At 44.7% G+C, this 21,192-nt stretch overlaps 1 protein-coding gene across 2 annotated transcripts in view; it reads right to left on the bottom strand.

Annotated features, from left to right (window-relative positions):
* Window positions 1-21,192, bottom strand: part of LOC149350744 (uncharacterized) — a 42,716-nt gene that overhangs the window by 14,881 nt on the left and 6,643 nt on the right. The window contains exons 2-7 of one of the 2 annotated variants that reach the window (XM_089579870.1): window positions 18,057-18,213; window positions 7,543-7,676; window positions 7,374-7,434; window positions 5,748-5,805; window positions 2,553-2,810; window positions 26-278 (exon numbers count right to left, since the gene is read on the bottom strand). In XM_089579870.1, the coding sequence (XP_089435996.1) occupies window positions 26-278; window positions 2,553-2,810; window positions 5,748-5,805; window positions 7,374-7,434; window positions 7,543-7,676; window positions 18,057-18,213 (921 nt within the window). Of the gene's footprint in view, window positions 1-25; window positions 279-2,552; window positions 2,811-5,747; window positions 5,806-7,373; window positions 7,435-7,542; window positions 7,677-15,161; window positions 17,992-18,056; window positions 18,214-21,192 lie in introns of those variants that run through there. The other variant, XM_089579871.1, reaches the window with a different exon arrangement.

Genomic DNA, 21,192 nt, shown 5'->3' with positions numbered 1-21,192 from the left:
CTGATAAACCTTGCGAACAACTTACATCATCCAAGGAGCAGTTTTTAAACGCATGAGAATATTTCTTAAGATGCGCCCTGTGCAGGAGCTCCTCGACTGAGGATGGTGCACCATCCCAATGCATCCTGGTCACAGCAGTGCCAGTCCAGGGAGATGTGGCACGCGAGTTGCAGCCTGATGTTGGTGGTGACTCATACGGTGATGCCGGTGCTGAAGACAGAGGAGAGTTGCATGGCGATGGCCCAGCATGTTCAGTGCCCTGACCTGCACAGTTCACACTGCCCACAAGAGGGCCATGTTGCCTTTTCTGTACCTCACCCTTGGGTAGAGAAAGCCAGAAACATTCATGCAGCAACCATAAAAGATGGCTATCTAAGTAATCGAATAGCTTCCTTATCCCTCTGAATTTTCTGTGAGTGTCCATGGATCACTGTAATTCAACGCACATACCAGCAATATAAGCGCTGGCGTGCTCTTTCTCGGCGAGAGAACGACAGTGTTCTTTCAATTCTTCTTGGGTGAGGATATGCTTTGGTGACGTTTTTGAGAACTTGCCATTTACTGCAGTGTACACCATCACAACACTCCTTCCTGGCATGAAGTGAACACTCCCAACGCAAGAAGTCGCAGAACTGTTCGTTCCTTCTCACTCGCTGCCAAACCATGTGACCTCGTTCTCTCCTCCAACTGCACTTGTCCCGTTTTCAACCACTCGAACTGAACTGCGGGAAGTGATGCGATATCATTCTGCGATGGAGCGTGTTTATCACTAGGTATCACCCAAGCTGCATGCACTAATAACGAACTTCTTCAAATTCAGGTGAAGTGTTATATAGCTCAAAAAGCTTGCCATCAAACCTGCTTAAGGGGGGACACTGGTCTTTGAAACCAAAAAATGACCAAAAAATCGATTTTCAAAAAATGACATTTGTGGAATCTACAGCTATTATTTTCCGAATGTACCATTTTTTCCTTCAAGAAATCAACATTTTGACCATAATATTAAATTCAGATCATCGTGTGGGCTGAATTTATGCAGAAGCAGGCAATTTAATTGCATGTAAATTTTGGACATCTGGCTGTCTTAGTATGTCGATATCTCAACATCTAGGACAGATAGAGACATCATATTGTTTGCTAAGGGAAGCTGAAGACACAGTGTGTGCAATAATCAGAGCAGATTTGTTTAATCGCACTTTAAAAATTTATAATTTTGCAAAGTTTATCGATGCAATACATTCGCACCTTGAACATTGATATTCCAAGTGCTGTAAAATTACTAATGAGAGTAAAACGGAAAAACTGCTTTGATTATTGCACTCTTTACTCACCATACTATGCAGCCATGGATTAAAAATGATTTTTTATTGAGCAGTTTTTTTTGCACCGAGGTACTAATGAATGACTAAATAAAATTAATTATCTTGGGAACCGACTAATTTATGAGAAAGGTAATTTGATTGTTGAAATCAGTACAAAAAACTGAGCAAGGTGGTACAGTTTCATTAGGATTGGACTGAAAATAAGGAAAATAGGTCTAAGACCAGTGTCCCCCCTTAACTGCATGGCTTTAAGCCTAACGTGGACGGGTGGATCGCACTTCATAGCCATTTTCACTGTCAGCCACGCTGCCTGTGAAATTTTCAGAAACTCCTATTTACTCTGTCCAAAAATTTGACTACACAGTGACGTGTCACCGCCATATCCACGCATAGTGTCGGTACGGGCTCTTTTCACAAGCTATCGCTTGTCAGCGCTCAGCAAAACAGATATTCTGGCAGATGTGATGTGCCGTATAAGCGGAAACTGCCATATCTGCGCGTGTCAACTCCATCAAAAAATTATATTCCCATCTTAATTAAATGCAACCTTCGATTGTTTGACTCATGCTAGGCCTGATCAGCTGGTCAGTCAGAATCACGCCGACGAAAGGTGCATCTTAATGATTCAGGTCTGTCAACATCGATCAGCCTCCAACTTGATGCATGTGCCGAGAGAAACGGGCAGAGTGCGAAGACTTCGAGGGACTGAAGATGGTTCGCGCATGTCTACAAAAAGTATACCATGGAATTTCGGGACATAAGGAATGAATCCTGTGTGACACTCATGATTGTTATAAGGAGGCTTCAACAGACCTCAACATTTTGAAACCGCAGTGATAACTAAGGTTATGTATGTCTGCCTGAATCGACGGCGCATGGTGCTGCCCAATGCGATAAGCAGCTAGTTTGGAGCAGTCTGGTGCAATTTTCCCAATTTTTATCAGGATGGCACAGCTTATCTGGTGTGACCCAGTTTGGTGCATTCGGTGTAAGGGAGGGGTCATTGAGTTTATGTAGGAGTACACAGCATGAATTTGGTATGTCACAAATTTATGACCCTGGGTGATCAAGCTACTTGGAACAAACACAGAGGAACACTATACCCCAAAAGAGGAGATGGTTTGTATTAATTTGCATCCAAGATAGCATAAGCCACACGCATCACCCAAGCAGGAGCTGGTCACGAACAAACAGGACCTGACACAGGGTCCTAACAGCCTGTGGACCTACCTGGGGGCCACCATGGGTGGCATCATGGAGCCGACAGTTGGAGTTAAGAGGGGTGGCGCTGCAGCTAATGGGGCGTCTGCACTGGCCCCATAGAAGGCCAGCAGTCCCACACGGGGATCCTCGGGTGCCAATGGTAAGCTAGTCTCATGGCCCACAGCAGGCGAGGGTACAAATCCAGGTTTGCCACAGGGTGCTGGCTCAAAAAAGGGGCCCACCAATTCATTCTCCAGATAGCTTGGTGGAAGACTTGCCACCCAGCTGCACAATTGGAACACAGATGAGGCCTTCAACACCTAGCGCTAAGTGATGTGCACAGAACAATGGCCATAACACAGTCAAAGCTGTTGTGGCCACATTCATTTTCAAGTTTCACAGAGTGCTGCAACAGGGAGGAGTGCAACAGAAAAGGGGGGAACAATGACTGGTTTTGCCGCTTGCCTGTTTCTTTCATTACGCCCGCCACATAAGACACCTATGCCGTATAAGAATGGATGAGAGACCATGAATGGTGCATCGTTACATTTGGACACACCTTCTCTACTCCACTACTCATAATTACTAAACACTCAGACTTGCAACAGCATTTCACACCAGCAAACCTGTCTCACTGATATTTGCATTATCGAAAGGCAAACAAACGGTGGGTTTTTGTGCACACAGGCAGCTTCACAAACGTTACCTTGCTTACAGAATCTTAAACAGCAACTGGTCACACCAAGGATCCACCAACCTTTGAGTTCCAACGCTAAGTGTGCTAAGTAGCCCATTTTTTATTTCACAGTAACAATCTAGCAATGTTAAAAACTACTACTTTGGTACGGCATCCTTCAAGTAGGTTTTGAGTAACACTGCGGCTGTGCCCATCTCACACCTAAGCTAGATGAGTATGAAATGATACTACGTGGTTAGTGCAGCTTATTTTAATGCTCATATTAACACTGAATGAGTTTTGCCACAAATTATTTACCCATGACTATGTGAATTTTTGTCATTGGTTATGTAGAGCACGAAGGAATACACACAAATCCCCGTCCCATAGTAACAGCAGCACATGATTATCACAAATTGTTATGCGCACATCATTTGGAAGGTTGGCAGGGTAGGGCATACACGCCATCTCCTTTAGGCCTTCACTTTTTCCCCTCTGGAGAGACCCCACTTCACGGCCCAGGATGGGCTCGTTTCTGCCAAGGCTTTCTTCTCTTTCGGCAAAGAGTCATGCACGCTCACAGCTCATACGTCTGCCAAGGAGACTACTGCTGTCACCAGTCTGCCTAAGCATCATGCGTGACTGCTGTGAGCCAGAGTGCAGAGCCATGTGAGGTGAGCTTAACCATTCTACCCTCTCTCGCATGCGCTCCCCCCGAGTTTTTCATTTCATATACGTCCGGAACGTCTGCTTGCTGCAGTGGTTTGGTGTTTGTCCCCACTGGCCAAAACACATCGTGGTGGTGAAGCATCGCACCGCATGTTGAGGGTCCCAGCTCTGACTGCTAGAGCTGGCATGCAGGCGTTAGAAGGAGACCATAGCATCTAGCCCAATGAGCATTTTTACAATAACCCCCATAAGCAATATAGTTATTTCTTTAAAAACAACATCCCATCATGAAAGATATTTATCCATAACTTTCATACAGATGAGACATGTCTAAATCATATTTGATGCGACAAGCACTATTTTCACCTAATATCACACTGGAAATGTTTGCATTGAATGCTCATTTGTGTGATTACAGTGTACTTAGAGTACTTACAGTGTACTTACACAGTGCTTAGAGTGAAAAAACTATAAACTATGTCATTCTCTGCAAAATAATATTAATGCAGCTGATTTTCATTATTGTGACCTAGTTAGGACATGCAATATTAGTTTAAATATGAAGCTCAAACGAAATGATGTCTGCAAAATTTATACAGTAAAACCTCGTTAAGTTAACCCCTGTTAAAGGTGCACTGAAGAGGAATCTCAACTCGTCTTTTTGCCGCGGGAACTCAATCTACACGTTCCGAGCATTCTTAGAAACTGCGATTTATTGCCCTGTGTGGCCGATTTCCCTAATTAAATCAAATTAACGTCTGGCTCCCGCCTTTTTTTTTTTTAATTCTGCCTCGTACGGTGGGCGGAGTCGACCGACGGGGGGGGTGCCTTTCAGCCAGCTCCGTGGCGGCTTTGCTTTCGCTTCATTTTGTTTTTTAGGTTTCCGTGAATAAATAGTTTCATTTGCAGAATATAACCGCAAAATAAGCCCGCAAAATAAGCCCGCAGAAATAAAAATACGCGCGGACTATTTGCTTCTACGGACTACTACGTGTGACACAGCAGTGGTGGAGCTCCACCACGAAAGATGCGTTGTGAAAGATGCCAGGGAGACCAGATTCTGGAGAAGCTTTGCTTAGACGTTTCCGACAGTATGCACGCAATAAAGCATTGATGGAAACATGAAACACAATCATTGCTGCACCAATCTCATCTCAAACGCAGGCATCAATTGTCCAGTCATGCAAGGAGCTCTTCACAGCTTTTTCAGGGCCGTTTGATAATTCAAACTTTCGGATAATTAGAAAATTTTTTCAATCCCTTGAAGTTGGAATTAATGAGCTTTTACTGTATTTTATTTGCTACAAATTCCCAGTTAACTGCACTTGCATCACTCACAAACTATTTCCCGATACTGATATAGTACAATGCCTTACCAGCATTGTGGAATCTACGCCTAGTTTCAGCTAACCACTGGCCACATTCATAAATCTCTTTGTATTAAAATGCGGCGCGTGATTTGCCACCAATATGGCAGACAAAGCCTGAGCCAATCATAAACTTCTGTTACAGGTGCGAACTTTGTGAATTCAGCTAACTAGGTGACGCTATGCACAGCTTCTGCAACACTGTGATACCAGAACCACAGAGTACGAGCACTTTTTTTTTTTTTATACCAGGAAACAACTCCATTACATCTTTCTCAAATTCACCAGCAACTCTCTTCGTATACAATGAGACTGTTCAAAATGATTGCAATCATTAGCCCAACAAAGTTTGTCTTTAATGTCTGCTTTTTTATTGTGCACAAGGAAAGCTGCAATCTGGGTTCCGTTTATCCTAGCCCACTAAAACTTATGTCTTACACATTTGTTTCACAAACAACACATCAAAGCTTTTTTTTTTTTTTAAAAACACAGAGCAAAAATATTTCTTACTTGAAGTACTCTGTGAGTTCGAACATTCCATCCAGCTCCTCATTCTTTTCTACGCAAGCTGCAACAAACAAGAAAACTAAGGAAACAGAATTTCTTCAAATCAATACACCATGACTAGAGAAGCAGCTGTACAAAAACATAACTCGATGAAAACTGTAAAGACTGACTGTATTTGCAATGAGACCAAGAATGTGTCTATACTTCATTTCAAAGACTAAGGAATTCCTTCTCAATTGGCAAAAAAAATTTTGTAGCATCACTGCAATGACCATAATCTATATCAAGCCAACTGTGCTGCAGATATGGTAAGCAATGAGATCACAAAATCTGTTCATCCAACTGCTTTCAAAGCTGTGAAAATTTGCCACACAATGCAAGTACATCCATGAGAAAATTTGTCTAGAGCACTACAGTGGTCCTCTGAGGTACAAAGAAAGTGAGATTCTAAAGTACCCACTCATTTTCACAGGATATTTTTACGCTAGAGCACAGCTGCGTAAACAAGCAGTACAGACACAACCACAATGCCCCCACCAACAGACCAGAGGCAATGATCTCATTTTGTTCCTTAGCACAACCTCCTGAGTTCTAAACAAGCCCGTTCATTGTCTGCCCATGCATACACACTAGTGTAACTCCAGTTTTTAACAGCCCCACCCCCACATTCCACCATGTGATGGCATCCTATGATACTAGTGCTGTCAGCGTCCAACCAAGTGAGGGTGAGTGAAGAAGCAGTTGATTGTCAAAGCAGCTCCCGCTGAAAACCGTTGCATCCAAGCAACCTGAGCAAAGACCCATTCATTGTGACAGGACTGTCATATGCACCTTACAATACAGTTAAACTTGGTTGGTTGCTCGCGTGATTCCAGTGCTGGTAGCTCTCGCGCACTGGAAGCAGGGATGGTGGACAGCGCCAGCAACACAAGGTGAAGTCTGCTTCCTGGGGCAACAGTGATGGGCACACCGAAAGAGGGAACATGAGAGAAGAAACAGATGCCTACGCGGCCTGCCTACTGGCGGCGGTGCAACAGCGCGCGCTCTCCGCTAGCTCAACCACGGTGCCCCTGCCTCTTCCACTCAAAAGCGGCGTTGCGCCACGGCAGATGTGGTGGCGGCTGCTGCAGCAGTTGCGCTATCAGCACGATTGCCGATTCCACATTTATGACTAAAAGTAACTAGGTTTTCTGTAAACATCGTCAAGGTGATCTCACCTACATTACTTCTTACTTGAGTTCCCGTTCTGCACTGTCCTTTCGAGTCATGTCACAAAAACTGCATTTAACGAAAACCTGTATGTCATGAAAAATACCGGACTAGAAAAAAAAATACCGGACGAGAAAGTGCCATCAAAATGACGATCAAACATGATTTCCTGCAACAGCATTTAAACAACTAGCAGCATATGTCACCCCGGGTGACCTCATCAACAAGACAAAACACATTCTTCTCATACTGTGTCCATGCAGCATTGCCTGCTTTACTCAACTGAACAAACAACTTAGTCTTGGTCATATATCCCACAATAAAAAGCTGTTCTGTTGTATGAACTACCCATCCTGAATGCTTGACACCAGCTCTAGCTACCACAATGCAGCATGGTTCAACAAATGCTTCGACACATACCTGGCAGCTGAGGAATTGCCTTGCCACTGCAGGTTGGATCAGACGCACTCAGACGAGACAGCTAGAAAATCAAGCCAGGAACGCATGAATGCATATTAAATATTATGAGCTCTGATTACTGCTTACCACTTTGCAATGAGACATTCGTAAAAGATGTGAATGAACATACCTTTTGAGAAAGCCCAGAGATTTCCTGAAAGGAGCGCACTACCTCGGTCTGGTGTCTGTCTGACCACTGGAGACTCAGTTTGACTGACCTCTTGCACTGAGGCTCTGGCTTCACTTCTATACTAGAAAGGCGTGCTGCAAAACAGAAGAAACATTTCACTTGTAGCAGTTCTGCCGATGTTACAACAACATTTTGCATATTCATTTATGTCTTCCATACCAGTTGAATGAGCGATAATGATTTAGCTCACAACCCAAGTTTCACCATCGGCACCAATAATTTGCTCAACCCAGAGTCTACAAACAACCTGACTGTCCATAAAACTCACAAATGAAAGGCACCTGCATGTGCACCCTACCCAATGCACCTCTCAATTCCAGGCTGCAGAGGAAATTGATTTCTGCCAGACATTGCGTTGACTAAACTTCTGGTACACGACAGTGCTTTAAATAATAGTAGACTAAGTGTGTTGTCGCCAGGATACCCAGATGCTATATCAAGCCATGAACTTGCTTTAGTTTCCATTGATTGCCTCTGCAAAGGGGACCCCATCAACACTAACAAACGGTGTACACATTCACATTTCAAGTACTTCAAAAATGCACATGGAAGGAAAAAAAAAAACAAGGGTGTCTGTTGAAGTTAAATGCCATAGTACTATGTTCACAGGTTTGCATAGTTAACTGGGAAAACAAACAAGCAAGCAAAAAATAATCAATTACACAAACAAAAACCTAACTGCTATTTTGAATATACCAGAAAACTTGGAGCTTAAGTGTACATCCCTTTCAGGCACTTTGTATGCAATTGTGTACGCAGCAAACTCACAGCTTTCTCTGAGAGTGCTGCACCCAGCAGCGATTTTATAGTTCCAGTTGAATTTAGGATCCTTCTGGTCGCAAAGAAGTTTTTTTTTTTTTTTTTGTGCCATAAAGCAAACACAGTAAATAATAAAAAAAAGGTAACCCGTCGCCTGCCATTTTTATGTACGCAGATTTTGCCGAAAGTGACCACACTGACTGCCTTTGCTCAATGTCGAACGTAATGCGCATTTTCGAAAACAGTGATTACATGATCCCTTGGGTGCTTACTTGCCAAATCTGGGCATTTCGATGTTACTATTTCTTACCAACCTGACTCTGTACGGAAATCTGCACATCCTTGTAAAAACTTTCGATCAAAACAAAAAATTGCACCTGAAAGGAATGTTACAGCTGCAATATCTTCGAAACTGCCCATGTGATACAAGTAGGAGATTCAAAGAGAAATCGAATTAAGGGCCATAAAGATTTCCAATCCCAATCAAAAACTTGAAGGACTTGTGGCTCTACAACTTTGAGAGGTTGAGAAGTTCCACTTTTTTTCTGCCAAGCTTTTATGGCACCACCACTGCCACCAACAGTTTTGCATGCATAAAATCAGCCTGCAAGTTTAACCTGAGAAAGCCAAGAAACAATGGTAAAGTTCGAAAGCGATTTTAATTGCTTTTCAAAACCATGCTGCTGTTTTAGGTAGCACTTGCACATTTTTGAGCCTGCAGCTATTGGGTTATTTTGTATGACTGGTGACACATAGCATTCTTGACGCAGTGTTTCTATGGCCAGGATATTTCAAATTTCCGTCATTTTCCAGTGATTACACTGCTCTAATTTTATTTCAACTTAAGTTAGGGACAGCACAGCGAGCTATGGAAAGAAAATTGATAGGTATAACGTTAAGAGACAGGAAGTGGGCAGAGTGGGTCAGGGATCAAACACTGGTTAATGACATCCTAGTCAAAATCAAGAGGAAGAAATGGGCTTGGGCAGGGCATGCAGTGCGAAGGCAAGATGACCGATGGTCCTTAAGGGTAACAGACTGGATTCCAAGGGAAGGGAAGCGTAACAGGGGTCGGCAGAAAGTTAGGTGGGTTGATGAGATTAAGAAATTTGAGAGGATACGGTGGCCGCAGCTGGCACAGGACAGGGTTAATTGGAGAGTTATGGGAGAGGCCTTTGTCCTGCATTGGACGTAGTCAGGCTGATGATAATGAATTCTATTTCTAAGTGTGTAGCTGTGAGTTACCAATGTCCAAGGTTCCATGCCTAAAAGCCCTTAACACACTGACAGAAATCTGCACTACACCACTCATTCAATAGATTACTGCCTTGCAGTCACCTATGTAGCAGCTATCAATATGCCGTTGAATCGAAAGACTATCGGTTAGAGGACCATCAGAATAAAATGGTCGTGGGACATGTATTTAGAAAACTGCAGGCAGTATAATAAACCACATTATTACCACAGTATTTACTCACGTAATTTGCGCACTTTAATTTATTGTACTCGCATATTTTAAGCTCCCTACTGCGCCAGACCACCAGCATGCATGTGGGTGCGCGTAAGGCAGCTTGGGAAGATGTCACTGCTGAGGCCAAGCCAAAAAGAAGTCGCCTGATGCCCATGGGAAGTAAGCACGACTGGCTCTTTTGGCGAGTGCGAGGCTGGGGCACTGAAATCAGCATGCCTTGATTGCCTTGATAACATCCCCCCCCCCCCCCCCCCCCAAAAGACACACCAACACGCAAGTGGAAATGAGTCAGCACCAGCTAAATGGCTCTGGAGAAGATAACTACACTGCAATGGAAAGAAATGATGGAAGCAACGGCCGCACCGCACTGCATCCTTCAGTTAGGAATTCAAAGTTTATAACTAGGGTTCCATGTTTTTGGTATTCTTGAAATTGGGGGGTTATTTATCAGTATTTATTTTTTCCCTTTGATTCAGTTTTTTGGTGCCTAATTTCAATGCCACAGAGAAATCAGTGTTAATCGGGGGATGTGTTTTAAAAGCGACTGTATAATTATAAAAGAAAATATAATGCACCTCACGTTACACAACTTTACTGAACACATAAAGTTCAATAACCTTAAACTAAGTAAGTTTATGGAACACGAGACTTAATGCACCAATGAGTGAAAATAACAACTGAAACCTGATGCTTTGAGAAGCATGAAATTAATACTTGAACTTAATGGAAAAAAAAAATGGACATGTACTATTGGGGATAAAAGTCTTCAGGATGCCAGAGCGGGAACCAAATTGAAAACTATGCTTTTAGCCAGTGGCTCATGATGAAGCTCGTGGAAGTGAAAGCAAGACTAATGTTCTCTAATGTGTTGTAGTCAACTGAGGTGGCCATTGGTAGAAATTGCTCCTATGCACCTAGATAGCTTTTGTGTCCTGGAGACTTTTGTTCCCGATAGTAAACTGAGATATTGGTCAGCCACCTGAGCCTGCTCCTTGCGGCTCAGGAAATGCAGGCCAGAAATTACACATTCCACGTTTGCGTTTGACACAGGAATGGCAATAAAATCAAGGAATGCTTTTGACCTGACCGGCCATTCTTTGTTCTGCACTCTCCAGAAGCTGCCAAGGTAAACTTCAGCATATGACTTCTAGAAGTGTGTGATGAGAGGCTAGTTGGTAAGGCATTCTGAAGACATAAAACTACGCAGGAGACAGGACTACGCAGGAGACAAGACTACGCAGGAGACAAGACTACGCAGGAGACAGGACTACGCAGGCAGGACAGGTACTATGCTCGTCCTGTCTGCAACTTTTCTGTGTCCTGTCTCCTGCGTAGTTTTATGTCTTCAGCATATGAAACTTCAAACAGTGAATATTCTGAGAGCTCCTTTTTCAAAGACTATAGGTGTGCACTGCAGAGCTCACACCTCTAGAAGTGTGTGATGAGAGGCTAGTTGGTAAGGCATTCTGAAGACATAAAACTACGCAGGAGACAGGACTACGCAGGAGACAGGACTACGCAGGAGACAGGACTACGCAGGAGACAGGACTATGCAGGAGACAGGACTATGCAGGAGACAAGACTATGCAGGAGACAAGACTATGCAGGAGACAAGACTATGCAGGAGACAGGACTACGCAGGCAGGACAGGTACTACGCTTGTCCTGTCTGCAACTTTTCTGTGTCCTGTCTCCTGCGTAGTTTTATGTCTTCAGCATATGAAACTTCAAACAGTGAATATCCTGAGAGCTCCTTTTTCAAAGACTATAGGTGTGCACTGCAGAGCTCACGACAGGCGAAAACAATTCACTGAAGTCTTTTTCTGCTGTCATCAGTTTTAGTTTCTGCTTCCTCGCTGGGTCCATAACTTGGACTTGATGACACAAATTATTTCCCTAGAAATAAAAACTGGCCAGAATGTTCCCATTTACAATGGCTTCCCACTTTGAATCTCAAGGAGGTGTTTGTGGAAGCTGAGCACACATTTCTCTCCGAGAGGATGATGACTGCTCGACGCTTTGAAGGAGGAGCTTGTCCTGGGTACTCCCGAGTCCTCTTTTCTTCCTTTTCCAGGAAACTTATGCCTGGCCTATACTCAATCTCACAAGTCCTTTGCAGCACTGTGAAAGGTAGAGCGCTCTCGTGCAGTCAGAGCCAAGGAAGACAACAGTATCTCAAATATTTGAGCAGTGTTATGCTTATTTTTAAACAATTAAAGCAGAAACTGAAAAGGTAGTTCAGGATGATGTTTTGAAATGACAACGAGCATTCACTCACTGCTTAAGTCTGCATGAATTCAACACAGGAGAGGCCTGCTGTGAAGTGGTGTGCTGCCATTTGTAAACATGGTGTCTGCTGAGTCAACAGTTTCTCTTGCACTAAGCAGCTGAACACTGGTGCTCCTTCTTTCCCAGTGATGGCGCCACCAGTTGCGGGGTGAGGGGCACAGAGGAACGCGTTTTGCAATGCCTACCATTCTGACTGGCTCAGCTCGCCGCAGTCTTCACAGCACTACAAATGACTTGCGAGATGGAATATACACCACAGTGTCAAGTACTATTCGTTAAGTTGTAAAGAGAGTAAAGAAACAACTGATCCAGTTTTTTTGTGGCAATGTGCCTCCTATGTGGTCCTTTTTACCGGCATTTAAAGCAAGCCCATGAAATATGAAAAAAAAAAAAAAAAAACACCTTGTGACTGCCCTCGTGCGCTAGCATATTCCTTCATTTTTTTTTTTATCTGTGTGACGGAACAAAGAAAGCTCAGCCTGAATTGGCTGTCGGTGGCCCGCCTATCACTTACCACAGATCACGGTGCGTGCTTTCCGTGCTCTGGAAGAATGTACTGATACACATTCAAGACTATGCTGAGAGTGGCATCGGCCACTCACTCTGAGACTGAGCGTGCACGCTTTGTTCATTCAGAATGTATTGGAAGCACTACAATATGGCAGCTCAAGAGCATAATACATGGCTTTTTTTCATATTTCGCGGGCTTTCTTTAAATGTTGAAAAGAAGGACCATGTAGGAGATACATTGCTGCAAAAAATTAGATCAGCTGTTTCGTAACCCTATCTATTAATTACAGAGATGCATGTCACTATAGGGTGAATATTAAAAATTGTGCGTGATTAATTTTAGAACTGATTAAGCATAATTTAAGAGATACCCTGAACAGCGCCACATGACCGTTAACAATAGGTCGTTGGTCTCGCCCAGCTGCAGTGCACTGCTTTTTTTTTTTTTTTAAATCCTTGGCCAAGTTATCTGAAACACCCTGTATATCACGCATTATGACTAGGGTTCCGTGTTTTCGGTATGCACCAATAAACCCCCAGAAATAGCCCCCCTGAGGTGGTTTTCTCTGAATCCTGGAAAATCCTGCATTTGAGCTGTCCTTAAATAAATAAATAAAATAAAATAAAATACCACCAGCTTCACATGAATAAATCTGCCTTACTTCTTTTTCTTGTTGACCTGGAACACTGCCGCACTGTCCCTGGGAGTCGTTCCTTTCTACTGAAGCTACATTCCTTGCCCTCTTCCCTTTTCATATCTTTACTAGCATGATGGTTTTCAAGTATTTAGGCCAGCCATACATTTCCTGGTACAAGAGAGGAAAGAGGACATGGGAGTACCCCATGCAAAGCCCTCGACTATTTCCCCTTGAGCAGAGCGAAAAGAGGAGAGGAGCAGAGTCCTTCCTCGGCCTTTGGCATTTTCTTCCTTTTTTGGGCGTCTGGAAGGCCAGTGCCAGCAAGCCCCAGTAGATTTTGTGACCACTCCTAGTGAGACGAGAGTCGGGATGGGCAGCATGGCAGCTCGTCAGCATGGGCAGAAAACAGAAAACTCTGGAGGACTATGTACAAGAATTTGATGATTTTGAAGTTTTATATGAAGGTGTGAACCAGCGCCTTGTGTGCAAGTACTGCTGACTAAGTACCTCTGAGAACCCTCATCATATCAGCTTTTTCTGATGCAGAATTTCAGGTAGCCAATTGGCTTGCCTCGGCTGTGGGAAAACGCAGTGTCGCTACTGGCAGGAGCACATGTCTCCTCTCTTGCGTCTCAAAGATTTACAGTCTCGCCCAAGGTGCATGGCTCTCCCAAGTGAGCACTTTGTTCCCTCCGTGGATTTGCTGGCTTTTTCGTCGCAGTGCTTGCTTAGCTAAGTCTGTCTAGAGTTCTTCGGTTTCCGACACTGCATACTTTTGTAAGCCCAACCGAAAGTCGTGGTATGACGTCGAGACGTTTGACCGTGATGCATGAAATTTATTTGCTGCATCAGCTTGCGTCGTTTGCCCCATTTCGGGATGATACGAATTTGTAAAATTCTTCAGAAGAAGCACTTTGTGTAGAATGTGCAGAATGTCCGATGTTCCGAACACTCACGAGCTACTACGGCCGATAGGAACGCATGAGCCGTGACTGCACCCTCAAGCACTAAGCGCTACCCGTACAGCGCGAGTAGTAAGGTGTGGTCACGCGGCAGTTAATAAAGCCGGTCCACCATAAATAGATCTGTGTGGAAACATTTATCATGCTTCTACAAGATACATTAGAGTCTTCAGTGCACTGATGACACTGATGTGTCTTAATTAGAAGTACTATTTTAATGATGTTTCCATTCAATTGTTCAAGGATCACCAGCTCAGATGACAATTGCCCAGACAGTCACCAGGCTTGCGGAGAAATGCAAGACTGCCAGCTCAGCAACTTGTCACAGTGGTTCTCACGTGCTGGTACTCTTTTTGAAGTGCTCACTGATGTTGCTGCTTACTGGAGAGCAATCAAACAGCTCGTGGATGGCACAGCTAAAGGTGGAACACTCGAGAAGGTGCAGGCAGTACTCGCCAACCCCGAAGCCATGACTGTACTTTTTGCGAAGTGTAATTACATGGCTGAGAATGCCCAGTCAGTAATCACGTTATTGAAATCCCTGGAGTTTGAGGAGGTGCTTGCCTGCCATGTGTACTCGATTAAGGTTTGTCTAGAGTCCACCCTCGCTAGTCAATGCCTTCCTGCAGCAAGCGTTTCGTGCGAAGACCGACGTATTCTTAGACACAATGAGCTCTGACGTCCGAGAGAAATGTGCACGCAGCTTCTGCGTACACTTGCTTGAGATTCAAAGAAAGTGGGAAGCTGTGTTGTAAACAGGAACATTCCGGTGAATTTTCATTTGTCGAGAAATGACAACTGGCATCAAGTGCAGGTTGTGGACCCAGCCAGGAACTAATGACAGCAGAAAAAGACTTCAATGGGTTGCTTTCACCTGTAGTGAGCTCTGCAGGCATACCATCTCTGAAAGAGGAACTCTTAGAATACTCACTGTATAAAGTTCCATCTGCTGAAGTTTGCCTTGGCAGCTTCTGCAGACCACACAGCAAAGAATAGCCAGTCTTGTCAAAAGCTGCCCATGATTTTCTTGCCATCCCCATGCCAAGCACAAACGTAGAACGTGCATTTTCTGGCCTGCATATCCTGAGCTGCAAGGAGCGTGCTCCGATGGCTGAGAAATCTCTCATAATGCATATATCCATTTTTATCTTTTAAAAAGTATAAGTATTAATTTGCAAGCTCGTGAAAGTGTCGCGTTTCAGTTGTTACTTTCACTTAATGATGCATTAATTCATTGTGTAGAGTGTTTGGCATGTGTTCAATAAAATTGTGTAATGTCAGGTATGTTATATTTTCTCAAGTAATTATACAGTCGATTTACAACACAAGCCCCAGTAAATACAGATTTCTCTCCAGCATTGAAATTAGGCACCGAAAAACACCGAATCAAAGGGAAAAAAATTAAACACCGATAAATAACCTCCTAATCTGAAGAAAAATACTGAAAACACAGAACCCTAGTCATAATCATGTAGTTTTTTTAAAGATGTGATCGCAAAATCTCCACGTAATTTGTGCACTCCCGTTTTTGAAGCCTTTTTAAATAAATAAAAAAAGATTGCAAAAATTACACGAGTAAAAAAGATTGCAAAAATTACACGAGTAAATACAGTATAAGGCCCTTCATAGCCAGGTAATACCTGGTTGTACACAGGACCTGCTGATGCGTACAACACTGACCAAAATTTGCAAAAACTAGTGCCACCGAGTTTCCCTTTAAAAAAATCTGCATCCTACAAAAGAAAGTTGTGTGGCACAAGTCATAATATTATAAAGCACTGTAATGTTAAGCAAAGCTCGCCATAAAGATCTGCACAGTACGGCTGAAAACCTGGAAAATATATCACAACTCCTGCATCAGATGCGTAGCCACCTGCACTGCCTGATGGCTAGGAATGCTCACTTGCTCAATCTACAACACACATTTGCCCTCAGAACAGCTTTTGATGCTAGGTAACTGGACAAAAGTAGTTCCTGAAAAAAAAAAAAAAATGTTGACAAATTTGCATCTACTGCCAAGACCAGTCACAGTTGGCAATTTGATTTTACTGACCCTAGTTTCTGCTCGCTTCACGTTAATGCATCACAGCCCAGTATATGTACATATCAGAGTTCTGTAATTCTTGAGTAATGCAAATGCAAGGTGCTGAGTTGCAATAAAATTGCAACAGACAGATTCCCCAAACACAATCAAATCTCTCCAAAATTTCAGATTAAGCATGAACATATTAACAACTGGTACATGACTAAACAAGGTTAAGATATATAAAAATACCAGGCAAGCACAAATATTATGTTTATTTCTATTCTAGTTATGCTAACTTCTGCCCAGTAAATATTGATTTTAATAATCGATCACCTTCATTAGCAATTTCACTAGTCAGGTAGCTGATGGATAAACTTCTATGGCTGTATAATAAAAGCTGAGTTTAGAAAGATGGCTGCTAGACCTGTGCAGTCATATCATGAGTGCGAGAGAACACCACACCTGTAGAAGCTATGCCTCATGTTTGCAACTTTTGCGGCAAGGCCACTGAAAGTTTTCCATGCGCATAATGCTACGGAACGCACGGAAAAAAATCAGATTTTCTTCAAAATATTATACCGATGAATACCACTGGACTTTACTGCTTCAAATATTAAGGAATTATAAAACCCGAAAGTAAAGGGTCCCATTCATGAGTACATATATAAGGAGACCCAAAAGTAAACATAAAAATCAACAATTCAAAAAGCACAAACACTGGCCCGATCCGGTTCTCGCAAAAATGCACGTAAAAACATGAGGATTTCTTTTTAATGACAAAAAATTTTAATGCCAGAATACTGTATACAATGGACTGCACTTTTCGCGATTTTGGCAGGGTGTGGCCCTTACACGAAAGGAACACTTTTCAGTTTAATTTTCCAACTATACTCCGGAGGAACTGTTTTATTGTGTCATACAGTCTGCTGCTATATATGGTGCCTAGCTGCAGGTTCTTCATCGCTATTACTGTCGCCGCTGCTCGTGCCCGGCTCCTCATCACTTTCATAAATGAAGTCCCCTTCGGTTCCATCCACTGCTTCCTAAATTCCTTTAATTTCAAAACTTTTAACAACACTGTTCGGGGACACCACATGCCACAAATTCAAAATCTATGAGCAGAAGAGCTGAAGTGATGCTTTTCTTAACATTCCTGTCGAAGTCGCTTTGTGGTCAGCAGTTGCCGCCCCCAAAGAGTACAGGCTTCTGAATTTTGATTTAAACGGCACATAGCTGCACAGCAGCGCACACTGGAAGATAGCGATAATGGCAGTATTAGGACGGTATCAGCAACAGGCAGTTGTCATCTGGAAGCTCCACAGGGAGTGTGCCACCCAAGAAAATTTATAAACAAGTTAAATGCAACTTCTCTTAACAGATTAATTTTTTCCTTCAAATTATTGGTTTGCAAGTTGGGGGAGCAGCCTGCACATGAATGCGGCCTTTAGTTGAGTGTTTACGGTACTTAAATTTTTGCGTCTAGCTAGCACCTGTAGTGCACCAGGACATCGTTGTATTGCTTATATCCTGCCTCTTTCTTGGCACTTGGAACCAAAAGTGATTAGGATATTTTGGCATTGCCTGCATTCAATACTGTAACTACCATGCTAAAAGGCACCATTCAAAGAAAAAAAAAAGGAGACAGCTTACAATTGGCATTTGACCAGTTCAGATACTTTTCACACAAAAATATGACCAGCAATGAGCAGCAGCAGTTTGGAGCCTTGCAGGTAACAGCAAAGGCACCCTGTAGTAGAGTAACAAAAATAAGGCCACAAATGTCTGAAAACAAAGCTTCACCTTTCTGCATGCTGTGTGTGCGGCTGCAGCCCGGCACGTAAGGTGGGGATGTCACGGCATCAGCTGCTACAGGATAAGGAGGCATGAACGGCATTGTTGCGTACTGGACACAAGGGACCATATAGCTCTCCACAGGTGCTGCTGGCACCGCCATACCCTAAAAGGGATAAAAGAACAAAACATTTAATACACCATCACTTGTGCCAACGACAAGTAGGTAACATGCAATATTGCATTAGATCGGGGTCCCGAATATGCGGTCACCGTGGGACCTTGCTGTGCACCCTGCTGGACCTGAAGGTTTCAGCTTTTGTTATAGAAAAACCTCTCTTTTCCTCTTCTCTGCTAGTGGCATTAAAATAGCCAGTTTTCACCTGTGCTAATCTTCTAACTAAAAAACTTTTTTTAACAACTCTCACAACTCTGAGACGGGAGCTTTCAAGATACTGACTTCAGAGTTACTGCAGGAAGGGAAGGCTCAACTTCTTGATGTCAGGCTCCATGCAGAGCATAAGTGTTAAGCTAGACGCCTACGGCGCCAGCAGCTTCTTCCCCCTCTTGCTGATTACTACCGTGTCCGTCGGAAGTCTGGAGGGGTCGAGAATGGAGACAGCGCGTCGCGCACTTCGGGCGCTCTCCAAGGCCGCGGGAAATGGGGAGCAGACCGCGAACAGCCTTGTGAAGGCTGCAGAGGGTCCGCGACCATTTCACATTGAAAAGAGATGAGCTCTCAAGTGGGGGTGGGGGACAATAAGGTCGGCGCCTTCTGAAACCACCCGACTGTCACGTTAAGCGGTGGAGTTCGACTTTGCCGGCGCCTCGAAAAGTGCGAATGTTCCAGGAAAAGTGCGCAGTCCGCCAGAGTCCTGGCTCTGGCGAGCACTGGGCTCCGCCCACTTGCATCTACAGTGCCATTGTAGCGGTATTGGTCGAAATTGGGCTAGAGCAGATTTACTAGAGCTCCACCCAATTATCGAAAGGATTAAAAGCCACTGCAAACAAAGAGCAAGGGGTGTGTGCCAAGTCTCAGTCTCGGCCGCTTTTCTACAGCCCTTACTTTAGAAAGCCTTTTTTTTAAACCGCCTTTTCCTCTAAGTTCTTGTATTCGGTCCAGTCTTCAATAAACAAGTTTTGCTTCTCAAGAAGTTTGGAGTAGCTGCCCCAACCGGCAACATGTCGCCGGACGAGTGGACGAAGGCGCGAAGTCCCCTTCGAACTGCTAACCACGTACGATCATAGACGAACCGGCCGTTTCGACGACGATCCGGAGGAGAAAATTAACTGGTGCCGTGACCAGGATGATCAGTGTTGCAAGTTAACTGGTGCCGTGACCAGGATCGTCCGAGCGGCTTTCTGCAAAGCGGTTGGAGGCAGTACCTTCTGGAAGCCTGACGGGGCAACGTCTTGGTGAGGAGCCCCGGGGACCAAGGTCCAAGTGAGGCGATACCCTTGCGAGAGGCCTCGGAGCCAAGACTCCATGACAGCGCCAAGGAGCGAGCGAAAGGAGACCGGCGGAGCGAAGTGCTGCGCCTTCGGCGGCACCTGCGATTGCCGACTTCGTCTGCCGGGAGGAAGTGAGAGGCCTGCTGAGAGCTCTGGATGCCGGCCACTCATCTGCGCCTAAGGACGCAACCTGCCGCAGCTGCACACCAAATGCCACGATCGACAGCCGACAACAGAGTGAGTTTCCCCAGTCTCACTCTACTTGCCTCGGGAGTGCTTGAGCCGCAGGGTTAGAATTAACCAAGGCACAATGGCTACAGTCAGTTGGCAGAGTGGATATGGCTATGGGTATCGGTATGGACAGGAGCGAGCGCCAATGTCAGAGGCTGAGCGAGCCAGAGAAAAGCAGAGAAGCGACGCTTATATTCGAGACCTCAAGCGTCAGTTAGCGATAGCCGAAGAGAAGCTACGACAAGAGAGGAAAAGGATTGAAGAGGAGGAATGCTCACGGAGAGCAGTGCGTATACTGCCGGAGACGGCACAGTCGCAGTCGTACCCTGATCAAACGCCGATCGAGGTAGCGAGCAAAGATGATAGCAGCAGCGGAATTCAGTCCGTTCCTATTGAGAACAGACAAGAACAATCACAGGTTCCTGCAAACAGTGAAGCTATCATTAGCGCCGAGGAGCAGCACATTGCGGAGTCAACCACGATTGGTGACACAGACAGGCAGTCTCGTATTCCCCGGGTGGAGGTGAGCTCTGCGGACGTGCCTGGGAAAAATTTGACCAGTTATGAGACGGTGCCGGTCGAGTGCTGCGAGGCAGCCGAGCATGTTATTAGCCATGCTAATGTCACTGATGAGCGCAACATGAACTGCTTGGCCGACCAGGTTGCCCAGTGCGACATTTTGTTGCCATCTGAAGCGCCCACATGCCAGGCAGGGTTCGGCGAGAGCGGCATGGCTCAAAAAGCATCCGCGGCAAAGACAGTAACGTTCGAGAAGCCGGAAGAACAGCTGGGTAAGCCAGGCTGTGCCGATCTGGGAAACTCAGACTCATGTAACATCGCGAAAACTTTGGTGTTAGATGAGTGGAATCAGAGTAGTGGTGACAGCGAATTCGTCACATGCTCTCAGGGAAGCGTAATTACACTGCCGCTGGTAGGGGCGAACCGCGACCCAGGCTGTGATCTCCTTGCAGGTCTGCGGAACAGCCGGATCGCAAACCTAGAGGTCGCTGATGAATTGCTTGAACTGGCCACGCCACACTCTAAGAGACCATCCAGGGATGAGTGCTTAGAGTCTTTCGCGGAGGCTTGCGCCCCGTATGCGCACACGGTCGGCGGCCTCCCCGAGGCAGATGAGCGACCACGGAAAGCAGGAAGAATGTGGGAATTGTGCACACTGCAGCACGTAATGTTCACTTTCATGCGAAGAGACGATGTGTTCGATCCTGGTGGCTAGCGACGAATGCCTAATGTCCACAGCCTTAACCCACTCTGTCACTGCCAGATTGTGATACGCGCAAAATTGCTCTGTGGCTCGAGCACACGATGGTGCAGTGAGTGAGAGTGGGGAAACATGAACAGTTTACAGCTGTGACTGAAAATGACAGGACAGGCTCATGAGGGTGTGATGATTGTGTCCTGCGTGAACTGTTTTCCTTTCTGAGGACATAATCCACGTCTGACG

This window comes from Amblyomma mixtum, chromosome 3 (genome assembly GCF_055824585.1).
Source record: "Amblyomma mixtum isolate Tamu chromosome 3, ASM5582458v1, whole genome shotgun sequence".
Lineage (NCBI taxonomy): Eukaryota > Metazoa > Arthropoda > Arachnida > Ixodida > Ixodidae > Amblyomma > Amblyomma mixtum.
Note: the sequence above shows the minus strand (reverse complement) of the source record. Positions and strands in the feature narration are given on the sequence as shown.